At 42.8% G+C, this 12,976-nt stretch overlaps 1 protein-coding gene across 2 annotated transcripts in view; it reads right to left on the bottom strand.

Annotated features, from left to right (window-relative positions):
* SLK (STE20 like kinase) overlaps positions 1-11,698 on the bottom strand; it is a 67,591-nt gene extending 55,893 nt beyond the window's left edge. For both annotated transcript variants that reach the window (XM_066240458.1, XM_066240459.1), the window contains exon 1: positions 10,901-11,698. In XM_066240458.1, the coding sequence (XP_066096555.1) occupies positions 10,901-11,050 (150 nt within the window). In that variant the 5' untranslated portion in view covers positions 11,051-11,698. The remainder of the gene's footprint in view (positions 1-10,900) is intronic.
* Positions 11,699-12,976: the final 1,278 nt, after the last annotated feature.

Genomic DNA, 12,976 nt, shown 5'->3' with positions numbered 1-12,976 from the left:
CTCCATGGCCTCTCCCTCAGGGACTAGAATGGCTCCGGTTGCAATGCAGCAATGGCTCAGATGGGTACAGCAACACCTCTAGTGGGCAGGCTGGGTAGATCCCGGTTGGGTGCATGCAGGAGTCTGTCTCTCTGCCTCCCTGCTTCTTACTTCAGAAAAATACAAAAAATAAAATTAATTTAAAAAAATTTTTTTTAAGATATGCCCTTGGCCCCAGCCGGTTGGCTCAGTGGAAGAGCGTCGGCCTGGCATGCAGGAGTCCCGGGTTCAATTCCTGGCCAGGGCACATAGGAGAAGCGCCCATCTGCTTCTCCACCCCTCCCCCTCTCCTTCCTCTCTGTCTCTCTCTTCCCCTCCCGCAGCCAGGGCTCCATTGGAGCAAGGGTGGCCCGGACGCTGGGGGTGGCTCTATGGCCTCTGCCTCAGGTGCTAGAATGGCTCTGGTTGCAACAGAGCAATGCCCCAGATGGGCAGAGCATTGTCCCCTGGTGGGCGTGCCAGGTGGATCCCAGTTGGGTGTATGCACGAGTCTGTGTGACTGCCTCCCCATTTCCAACTTCAGAAAAATACAAAAAAAAAAAAAAAAAAAGATATGCCCTTACTTTATTTCCACTACAGAAGAAAAACTTCCAACCAAACTGTAACAACACTATCATTAAAAATTTTTATATCTTTATTAAAGAATTCTTTTGGACATTTTTTTTTTTTTTTTTTTTTTACAGGGACAAAGAGAGAGAGAGAGAGGGATAAACAGGGACAGACAGACAGGAACGGAGAGAGATGAGAAGCATCAATCATCAGTTTTTCGTTGTGAGACCTTTCGTTGAGAGTTGTTTATTGATTTCTTTCTCATATGTGCCTTGACCGTGGGCCTTCAGCAGAACGAGTAACCCCTTGCTTGAGCTAGCGACCTTGGGTCCAAGCTGGTGAGCTTTTGCTCAAACCAGATGAGCCCATGCTGAAGCTGGTGACCTCGGGGTCTCGAACCTGGGTCCTCTGCATCCCAGTCTGACGCTCTACCCACTGCACCACTGCCTGGTCAGGCTGAACATATTTAGACAAAAATTGTTACTGCATCTCTATTATTCTTGTTCATACATAAAAAAATTATATTTTATATTTAAGTTCTACTCTTTGGAATCACTTTTTCACTCAGAGTTATTTAATGTCTGTGTTTTCCACACTATCATTCTCTTGCCATTAAAAGCTTTGGTGAGGGGAGGGGGAGGGGGAAGAGGCACAAAGAAAACTAGATAGAAGGTGATGGAGGACAATCTGACTTTGGGTGATGGGCATGCAACAGAATTGAATGACAAAATAACCTGGACATGTTTTCTCTGAATATATGTACCCTGATTTATTGATGTCACCCCATTAAAATTAATAAAAATTTATTTATTAAAAAAAAAAAGCTTTGGTGATACAGCACTGCTCCTTAACTACTGCCTCCAAAATTTTCTGTGAAGCCACTCATTTCCCATTTTGCAATTATAACAATGATGTATACTACTTTCCTGACCTTACCACAGGTGCTGAAAGATTTTAGGTAACAACCAGGACTCACATTCTTTCTTCAAACGCTCTTTAAATAGGTTATTCATTGAAAGGGATTACAACTGCATGACACCAGGGATACAACTAAGTTTACTGATATACATCATAACCTCTTCCTAGCCAATAATACTAAAACATCAAACAATAAGGGACTTATCCCAGTTTCAGAGACGTTGAAAAGCAAAAAGTCTGTCATAATTGGTGAAAATACATTAAGTTGTATCTCTAAGAAAGATACTGCCATTGAGCCAATAATAATTAGAACTCACCCTCCCCTAAGTCAGAGGAAATAAGCCAGTGAGAGATAAGCCCTTCTCTCACACCATTATAATGTAACATTTTTCGGAAGAAAAGAGACAGAGGGACTGTCTTTGAAGAGGAACACTATAAAAATGAAAGCCCTGGTAAGAGACCAAGGATATTTTGAGTGAAGTTAAAAGGCATCCTACTTCTGCATGTTTCTACTAATGTCCTGAGAGATTTTAAAGATGTGTCTTTTCTTGTGGATGAAATAAAATGAATTGAGGGGGGCACTAGATAATCTCTAAAATTCTTTACAGTAACAAATTTCATTACTCAATTCCCCTGACCTACTAATTAAATCAATAATGGTACCATTTGATTTAATAAATAAGTTACATTAGAAAGTATAGTACCGCCTGACCAGGCAGTGGCGCAGTGGATAGAGCGTCAGACTGGGATGCAGAAACCCCGAGGTCGCCAGCTTGAGTGTGGGCTCATCTGGTTTGAGCAAAAAGCCCACCAACTTGAACTCAAGGTTGCTGGCTCCAGCAAGGGGTTACTCGGTCTGCTGAAGGCCCGCGGTCAGGGCATATATGAGAAAGCAATCAATGAACAACTAAGGTGTTGTAACGCGCAATGAAAAACTAATGATTGATGCTTCTCATCTCTCTCTGTTCCTATTTGTCTGTCCCTATCTATCCCTCTCTCTGACTCACTTTCTGTCTCTATAAAAAAAGAATAAATAAATAAAATTAAAAAAAAAAAAAGTATAGTAGCTCCTACATTTTTGCTTGAAAATAACTTGATTATTCATCAGGATTAGTTCCAAAGAACTCTGAAAATCAAAACTGAAATAAACATTGATAAGCATGCAATACTATACTTTAAACAAGTATAATGAACATTAGTGTTAAAAAGAAAGTCTCAGCCCTGGCCGGTTGGCTCAGTGGTAGAGCGTCGGCCTGGCGTGCAGGAGTCCCGGGTTCGATTCCCGGCCAGGGCACACAGGAGAAACGCCCATCTGCTTCTCCACCCCTCCCCCTCTCCTTCCTCTCTGTCTCTCTCTTCCCCTCCCGCAGCTGAGGCTCCATTGGAGCAAAGTTTGCCCTGGCGCTGGGGATGGCTCTGTGGCCTCTGCCTCAGGCGCTAGAATGGCTCTGGTTGCGGCAGAGCGACCCCCAAGATGGGCAGAGCATCACCCCCTGGTGGGCATGCCGGGTGAATCCCAGTCGGGCACATGCGGGAGCCTGTCTGACTGCCTCCCCGTTTCCAACTTCGGAAAAAATACAAAAAATAATAATAATAAATAAATAAATAAAATAAAAATAATTGTTTTTATTTTCATAAATCATGAATAGAGTTTACCCACTTTACATAAACAAATAGAGGTCTACAGGGAAACATAATTTATTAAGTTTCCTGTACTGGTTTCATGTTCTAAACAAAGCAAAGTAAAAATTACATCTTCTTATATTACTCTTATTTCAACAGTGGATACTTTCCTGAGTGGTGAGGACACAAGTAATTTTTAGATTTTCATTAATTTTCTTCCTACATTTTCTAAGACTATATATCAATATATGAGTTTTATAATAGAAATGTATTTTAATAAAATTACCATCTGTAAAATGAAAGACCAGCACGAATATATAGATGACTTTAGTACCACAGAGGTGTTAGTCAATCAAAAGAAGAAGAAAAAAAATAGAATAAATACAAGAAGAATCTAAACGAGATTAATTCAATCACTTCAATAATCACTGTTGGCCTGACCTGTGGTGGCGCAGTGGATAAAGCGTCGACCTGGAAATGCTGAGGTTGCTGGTTCAAAACCCTGGGCTTGCCTGGTCAAGGCACATATGGGAGTTGATGCTTCCAGCTCCTCCCCCCCTTCTCTCTCTCTGTCTCTCTCTCTGTCTGTCTCTCCCTCTCCTCTCTAAAATGAATAAATAAAAATAAATAAATAAAAAATTTTAAAAAAAATAATAATAATCACTGTGATTAGCCTGACCAAGCGGTTGCACAGTGGATAGAGCATCAGATGGGGATATGGAGGATCCAAGTTCCAGACCCCGAGGTCACCAGCTTGAGCGTGGGCTCATCTGGTTTGAGCAAAGCTCACTAGCTTGAGCCCAATGTCGCTGGCTCGAGCAAAGGGTCACTCAGTCTTCTGAAGGCACATATGAGAAATCAATCAATGAACAACTAAGGTGTCGCAACAAAGAATTGATGTTTCTCATCTCTCTCTCTCCTTTCCTGTCTGTCTCTCCCTCTCTCTCTCTCTCTCTCTCTCTCTGCCACAAATAAATAAATAAATAAATAATGAAAGTTTATTTTAAAAAAATAATCGTCACTGGGATTAATTATATTAATTTGGATGATTTATTTGATCTCATGGTTGAGAGCTCAAAGGTGCTCCTCCTCCCACCAAGACAAGAGGTCTCTTCTGTCCAGTGTATAAAGACATTCAACCTTCAGAAAATACAAAAACTAAACAAACCAAAGCATAGTTCACGAACATCTACTACATACAAGACATTAGTTGAAGCTATAGAAACATAGACAAACACAGCACCCCACAAAAATCTATTCTCAGAAAGAAAGGCAATATAAAAGTCTACTAAAGTATGCTGAAGAATTGGTCTGCTAAAATTCAACTCATTCTTTCAGAGAAATATTGAGTATCTTCTATGTATGTCAGGCACTATACAATATTTTGATAATATTAAAAAATATACAAAATCCCTGTCTTTATGACACTTATAATTGTAGGGAGAAGACAGTCGAAAGGCAAATTTTTAAAATAGAGAGATTAGTGAATAGTACCATGGGAAAATATTAAGTAAAGTAATGAAAGACGAGGAAATGGGGAGGTACACAGGGAAGGAGTTAACAATTTAAATAGGATAGTGAAGTTAGACTTCACTGAGAAGGCTATATTTGAACAAATCAGTGTCAATAAAGTTTAATGATCATAATGATTTTTTTGAGCTATATTGTTAAATTGGAAATTTCAGTATTTTACAAAGAAATGGGGTATAAAAATCTCAATTTCAAGTATGCTTTTCTATATAATAGTATCCATTCTGCTATTAGATGATATTTTTCATTGAGCAATTACCTTGTGCTAACTATTCTCCACACTCTCTGTTTATTAGCTTAATCTTTGTACCAATCAAGGTCCAGCCAGGAGAAAGACATCATATTATTTTAATAGAGAGAATATAATACAAATAATTATTGACTCTGTTGTTAACTAGGTAACTGAAAGAATAAAGAGAGATGGTGAAGGGTCTGGCAAGTAACAGCTATAGGAAAAAGCGACTACCCAAGGACCAGTGAAGCCAAAGGAAGGGACTGGAATTACTAAAACTCAGAAGCTTGAAGGGGAGGTTCTCCAGAGCTGTAACAGATTCCTGAGGAGAGAGTGCTGCTCAGCTGCTGCTGTATCTCTGAGCTTGGAAGAGAGAGGGGTCTTACAGGACTAAGGGTACCTTTGAGGAAGAGGAGAGCAGTCAATGGCAGCTGGTGTTATGAAAGCTATGAGGAGGCTAGCTCTGCGAGTCCTGTAAAAACACAAACGGGATTCAACTCCTGTTGGCTGGGTGAAGGATTTCCACTCTGATGACAGCCAGAGTAACAGGAAAGCAGACAGGAAGTCCACAGGAAACAAAGAGAAAGGTGCAAGTCCTCTCTTCCTTGCAGCCTCCCCTCGTGCTCCGTAACTGTGAAAATTAAAAGTGAGCAGCTGACGAAGTAGAAAAGTGACCCACAAAATGGTTAAAATCTAGAATATACAACTAAACAAGAAAAAGACACCCAACAGGAACAGGAACAAGAGACTTGAACACAAAAGAAATCCAATTAAGCAATAAACCTATGAAAAGAATTACTTATTAGCAGTCAGAGAAAAATGAATTAAAACCACAATAAAAAATATAACATCAGATTGTCAAAACTGAGAAATTCTGACAATATCAAGTGTTGACAAGGATGCGGGGCAAGGACATTCTCATATGCTGCTGGTAGGAGCAGAAATTGGTATTGTTTGGCATCATCTAGTAAAATTAAAGATACACTCGCTACCCTATAACCCAGCAATTCTACTCCTGAGTTAAGTCTTAGTGAAACTCATGCATATATGCGTCAGTATTGTGTATAAAAGCCAAAAACTGGAAACAATTGATATACCCATTAACAGTACAATGGTCAACAGGAGGTATAACCATATAATGGAATTCCATGCAATAATGAAAACAAAGTAACTACAGTTCTAGGTGATAACAAATATGAGCCCCACAAACATAATGCTGATTTTGAAAGAGGCAAGACAACTCAATATGATTCTATTCATATAAAGTTTAAGTGCATTTAAAACTAAATTATATTATTTAGGAATATAGATGGTAAGCTATAAAGAAAAGCAAAGAAATGAATGACTTAAAGATAGGATAAGTGCTTTCCTTTAAGAGGAAAGGAGAGAGGAATCAATTCAGAAGGGATGAGGGAGGTTTTCTGGGGTGCTGGCAGCGTTCCTTAACTCTAATGATTAATACAATACAGTGTGTCATGTCCGTAAAGTCATGGTGCACTTTTGACTGGTCACAGGAAAGCAACAAAAGACGATAGAAATGTGAAATTTGCACCAAATAAAAGGAAAACTCTCCCAATTTCATACCTATTCAGTGCAGTTCGATGTGGGCTCACGCACAGATTTTTTAGGGCTCCTTAGGTTGCTATCCCATATAGACTCTACAGACTCGTCACTGACTGATGGCCTACCAGAACGGGTTTCTCCACCAAACTGCCGGTTTCCTTCAACTGCTTATCCCAAGTAATGTTATTCCTATGTGGTGGTGCTTCATTATAAAGGCACCAATATTCACGTTGCACTTTGGTCACGGATTCGAATTTAGCGAGCCACAGAACACACTGAACTTTCCTCTGTACCGTCCACATTTTGACTGTCATGGCCGTGGGCTGCTCCGCTGTATACACGGTGTTACGTCATCATCTGTTCATGCGCACATGCTGCCACATCATCCTACAGAAACTGGGAGGGTTTTCCTTTTTTATTTGGTGCAGATTTCACATTTCTATTGTCTTTTGTTGCTTTCCTGTGACCAGTCAAAAGTGCACTATGACTTTACGGACACACTGTATTTGCTAAATGTACACCTATATTTTTATATTTTTCAATACAAAGATTACATATTTCACTATTTCTTTAAAAAGGTGCACACTCATCAGGGCCATAAAAAGAATCATTCTCACTCAGCACACAAGTCAGCTTCAATTCAATATATAATTTTATATCATTTTTTTCCCCTTTAAAAACAGCAAAAAACTGCCTGACCTGTGGTGGCGCAGTGGATAAGGTGTCGACCTGGAAACACTAAGGTCACCAGTTCGAAACCCTGGGCTTGTCTGGTCAAGGCACATATGGGAGTTGATGCTTCCTACCCCTCCTTTCTGTCTGTCTGTCTGTCTGTCTCTAAAATGAATAAATAAAAAATTTAAAAAAAAAAAAACAGCAAAAAACTGCCTGACCAGGCGGTGGCGTAGTGGATAGAGCATCGGACTGGGATGCAGAGGACCCAGGTTCGAGACCCCGAGGTCACCAGCTTGAGCACGGACTCATCTGGTTTGAGCAAAAGCGCAACAGCTTGAACCCAAGGTCGCTGGCTCCAGAAAGGAGTTACTCGGTCTGCTGAAGGCCCGCAGTCGGGGCACATATGAGAAAGCAATCAATGAACAACTAAGGTATTGCAACGCGCAGTGAAAAACTAATGATTGATGCTTCTCATCTCTCTCCGTTCCTGTCTGTCTGTCCCTGTCTATTCCTCTCTCTGTAAAAAATAAATAAATTTTAAAAAAAAACCAGCAAAAAACCAAATGTAAAAAAATTGTAAGGGATATTACATATTTTCATTCATATGTCAAGTACTACATGAAAAAAAGAAAACTTAAAAATAAAAAATAATCAGACTTAAAAAAAGAGAAAATAGATTTAAAAACCTTTGAACCAAGAAAGTAACTGTTACAGAGTTGTGTAGTGCTGAACTGAGTGGAAAGAATACAACTCAATGATGGAAAAATGTTTCAAATAAACTAAGGACACAGGATGATTGCCTGCTTATAATTTAATCTTTGTAACAGTTACTAATTTCCATAAGCAAATGATAGAATCAATTTTAGAAATAGTTTTCTACTGCATACACTATTAAGGTTTAATAGCTTTTTCCCTCACACAAGAGGAAGTTTATAAATTTAAAATTTCTAGAGTATCTTAGAAAACAAAAACTTTCAGGAAAAACAGGCTAGATAAGTTTACATTTTCTTTTAAAGAAATCTCAGTCTTGGAAGCATAGAATAATGAAATGAAAAGATGCAAAGAATTCATGCTCTTCAAAAAGCACACTGAAATAGTCATCAAGCCCACAAAAATATCCTTGACACAATTTTATAGTGTTCAATTACATGGAGTAAGTCTTATTTTTTCAGAAAATTTTCAATTGCTGTCTCACTATAGAAAGGTATGTTACACTTTACAGAAAGAGTCATTAAATAATTAAATCACAGAGCATTAGCATGACCACACAATCATCCTGTGCCATGGAAAATAAGGAAATGGTTCACTATTTTAGTAGGTCCCTTTTCCTGTCCCATCCTATATTTTGCTTCTGAGTTCTAAATATAATAACAGTAATTTCTACCATTGACTGAGCTCTTTTTATGAGCCCTGTATTTACTATCTCCTTTAATTTTCACACACTGAGGATCAGGTCTTACTGATGAGGAAAGTGAGACATGGAACGATTAAGTAATTTGTCCAAGCTCACAGACTGCTATTGAATTAGCCAAGACATAGCACAACTCCGGAGCCAGGGTCTTAATGCGACAGAGTTCTTCTTATTCAGTAAAACATATCATGAAAACTGCCCATAATCACCTCCCGCCCTCTAACCTCCAGATTCCAGATGCCTTCAGGATTTATTTTTGCCTTTCTTAGATAACTGCATGCCTACAAAACGTTAATGTGTGAAGAAATCTAAACAAACATTTGGGGAAATCACTGATATTCCAGCTAAGAAAATGGAGGTCCAGAGAAGTGTTCTAAGACCACAGAGCTGGTCTGTGACAGCCAGCACTGAAGCACAATTCCCAGGAGTGATCTTCCCACTGCACTAAAAGCCCTTCCTTCCTACCATACCTTTACACTGAAAGCTCTCCCTGAAACCCACTCTCTACCCTCCACATAAGAACTGAAGTTCACTTTGCCAACTTTCACAGCACACAATAACTTCAATACCACTCCCATGTAGGTAACATACAGTCTTTCATCTCAACAAATATATAGAGAGATGCACTGTGTGCTAAGGCAACTGATGAACCCAAATGTATATCCTAGTTCTGGCCCTGGTTTTATCATAAAAACATAAACACGGCCCTGGCCGGTTGGCTCAGTGGTAGAGCGTCAGCCTGGCATGCAGGAGTCCCAGTTCGATTCCCAGCCAGGGCACACAGGAGAAGCGCCCATCTGCTTCTCCACCCCTCCCCCCCCTCCTTCCTCTCTGTCTCTCTCTTCCCCTCTGGCAGCCAAGGCTCCATTGGAGCGAAGTTGGCCTGGGCGCTGAGAATGGCTCTATGGCCTCTGCCTCAGGCGCTAGAATGGCTCTGGTTGCAACAGAGCAATGCCCCAGATGGGCAGAGCAGTGCCCCCTGGTGGGCATGCTGGGTAGATCCCGGTCAGGCGCCTGCGGGAGTCTGTCTGACTGCCTGCCTCCCCATTTCCAACTTGAAAAATACAAAAAAAAAACAAAACCCATAAACACATTAACTATGATATGTAGCAGTGCCACGTGAACAATGTGATCTGAAAGCACACAGAGGAGTGGATACTTCAGCCTGAGTAAGGAAGGAAGAAGACAAGGGGCTGTGAGTTGCATCTAAGGTAGGGCAAACGCAGAAGTGTGATGGTGTTCAGAAAGAAAGGGAGAAAAAATCTATCGTTTTTACCAATTGACATCAAAGTAAAAAACAATACTAAATGTGGGGTCAGAAGACCTGAGTCCAAATCTAGACTGCGACTTATGTGACTTTGAACAATTTCTGAGTCTCAGTGTCCTCATCTGTGAAATGTAGATACTACTGACCTGTCTTCTTCAAAGGACTGTCGTGGAGCCAAATTATGTGAAAGTGTTTTAAAAACTGCAGCAAAGTCCTGCATTGGTTATTCAAGTTTTCAATTCTAGGCAACCCCTTGGATCTTCCCCCTTAACCTGTGTTTCATAAAAACCTTACTCTTCAGGATGAAAATATCCCAATGACATCATTCATATACCCTTTTGAGGTAGTAAACGGTTAACATCAATGCCTTCAGGTGGAAACATCAAGCCTCTCTGTACTGAAATACATATATACACATAAAATATGTGTGTGTGTTTTTAATTTCTTCAGCATTGGTACTGACATCTAGTCAATGCTTACTCTGAAACTAATACCAGATGTAGGTTTTCTTCTGAAAATTTCCTATCAGAAATTCACTCCATTTTATATTATGTTGTCAGGTAAACCAACTCATGAATAGTCTGCAAGAAGCAATCACTAGGCTCTCATCCCACGACACTGGCTATGTGTTAGCCACAGATAAAACCAAGCATACGCCCTGGACCCTAAAAACTAAACCGTTTTAGTACAATCACACATAATGGTTGCCAACAACTAGTGGACAAATATAAATCCACTGAAAAATATGAGTTTCTATAATACGTATAATGATTTTAAAATCCTTGAAGGAAACAACCTGATCTCTGACGTCCCCATTTCCTTTAAAGTTGGACAGAGTCGCTCGTGGTAACCTCGCCGCCCTTTAGCAATCACTCTTGAAACTACATCCAGGCCCCATTTTGGTCATCCTTCACCCCTACTGTCTTGGCTGCTCCTTGGATGATCGCCTAAATAAAGTTCCAGTGTACGTTCACGAAGTCCAGAGCCCGGCACGGTCAGGACAGGGGCGGGGGGGGGGGGGGTCCTCTCGCTTCTCCAGGACAGGGGCTGTTTGATCTTACACACGGGCGACTTCCCGTTTTCTCCCTCTTACCTTGTACACTTTCCCAAAGGCTCCGTCACCCAATTCTCCTATAATTTCCCAAAACTCTTCGGGGTTCAGGTCCCTCTTCACGTGTTCGTACTGCTTCTTCTTCTTCTCGCTCCCCAACTTAAAGATCTTACGGAAATTGAAAAAGGACATTTTTCTTTCCCACGAAGTGTCTGGCACTTAAGGACTAAAACAACAATAAAAGGCAAAGTTTCTCCTCCCTGCTCTCCCGCGCGAGCCCGGCGGGCGGCGGGCGGCGGCGGGCGCGGGCTCTCCTGGCTCCCGCCGCTCCGGCCGGGAGTCTCCGGGGAAGGCGGGGCGCGACTCGGGCTCCGACCCACGGGGTGGGGTGGGGGGCTGCGCGGGCGGTCCTTCCACCCAGCCCAGCCCGCGGGCCGCGGGGTGGGTGCCTGGCCCCCTTGGCCCTAGGGGGGGCGACACCTGCCCGGACTCTTGTCCCAACCCGGCCCGGCCCGACGGGTTCGAGCGGCCAGTCCGGATGCCTGCGATCGCTGCGGCTTAGGCCCGTGTCACTGCGTCTCCAGGGGCGGCGGCCACTCCGGGCAAGGGACGCGGCCGGCGACCTCGGAGGCCAGCAGTCGACAAGCCGAGCTCTGCCGCCTCGGCCCGCGTGCCCAGGGTCCCCTCCGCAGCTGTCCGCTCCCGCGGCTCGAGGCCCGCGCGTCCCCTCCGCTCCGGGGCGCCGCCACCGCCTCCTCTCTCCCTCCCCAGCCCACACAGCCTCGCTCTGGTGCGCGCGCGGGCGCCGACGCCGACGCCAGTGCCGCAGGGCGCCCGCGCGCTCCCCCGGCGGCGCGCTCCGCTCTCCGCGCACTCGCGCGGGGGCGTGCCCTCTGGCCCCGCGCACGCGCATTGGGCTCAGCTTGCTGGCGGCCTTCTGGGGCTCGCAGGCGTCCAGCGCGAGGTGCGACGTGAGCTCTTGTTATTGTCGTTCCTTGTCAATCGCGCCCGATTTGCCCTCTAAGCCCTACAATCCTGTCAGCCCACGGCTTTGGTGGAGTTGCCTCCGCGGGCACGACCCTCTTGGTGTTGCTTCCATTCTGGATCTGGTCAAATTTGTTAAAGACTGAAAGCTGAGCTGTCCGGATTGGGGCTCTCGAATGGGTCCAAAGAGAGGAGAGTATGTGTGGCAGCTAGCCTAGGAGCTTTTGAAGTCAGAGATTACCAGCTCTGTGACCTTGGGCGGTAGCCTCTGCCAGACTCAGTTTCTTCATTATGGAGAGGAGTAAATGAGGTGAAGATATAAGCCCTTGGCGCAGTGCATGTACCAGCGGACGCTCAATTTTCCTTCTTGCTGTTGTTACAAGTGTTCAGGTAAGACAGACACAGATATATACAAATCGTTTAAGCCCCCTTCTCGGGTGATGACCACTAAACCACACTGTGAGTAATCTACCTTCTCCTGGCCAGTTCCACAGCCTTATTTCCGGTGCCACCCTTCGTGATACCATCGGAACCACTTACTAAGGCCTTCGCTTCCTGATCTGCCTCCAGCCTCTTGGACGGCGCTAATGGAAGACTGCCTGAGCAATGTGGGTGTTGGCTGGAATTTATCCGATAGTGACCTACCTTCCTATCCTCCACCAAGAAGGAAGCACTTTCAGGGCAGTGGATTGTTGCTCATCATTGTATCTGAGTACCTGACAACATTCCTGGCATATGATAGGAAGGCAGATGCCTTGAATGAATGGAGGTTATCTGGAGCATAGGCCATATACTTCTATAGTGTTGATATCTATATAATGCCCAAACATTTTGCCCTCCACCTCCAAAATGATCTAACAAAACCCTTCTTCCAGTAACAGGATTAGAATGATTTTGTTTCTCCAGGTCCCTCTAATTTTTAACAGTTTTATTGAGGTATAATTGATATATAATAAACTGTACATATTCAATGAAATCTATTTTTAATTACTATCATTTATGTAGGTGGCAGTAGATGTAAAGGCAATACATACTCATTGTGAAAAATTAAGAAATTCACAAAGGATAAAATAAAAAGTACTTTAATTCTGCCACCCAGATATAACCATTGGTAAGATTGTATTATATTTCCAA

This window comes from Saccopteryx bilineata, chromosome 7 (genome assembly GCF_036850765.1).
Source record: "Saccopteryx bilineata isolate mSacBil1 chromosome 7, mSacBil1_pri_phased_curated, whole genome shotgun sequence".
Taxonomy (NCBI): Eukaryota; Metazoa; Chordata; class Mammalia; order Chiroptera; family Emballonuridae; genus Saccopteryx; species Saccopteryx bilineata.
Note: the sequence above shows the minus strand (reverse complement) of the source record. Positions and strands in the feature narration are given on the sequence as shown.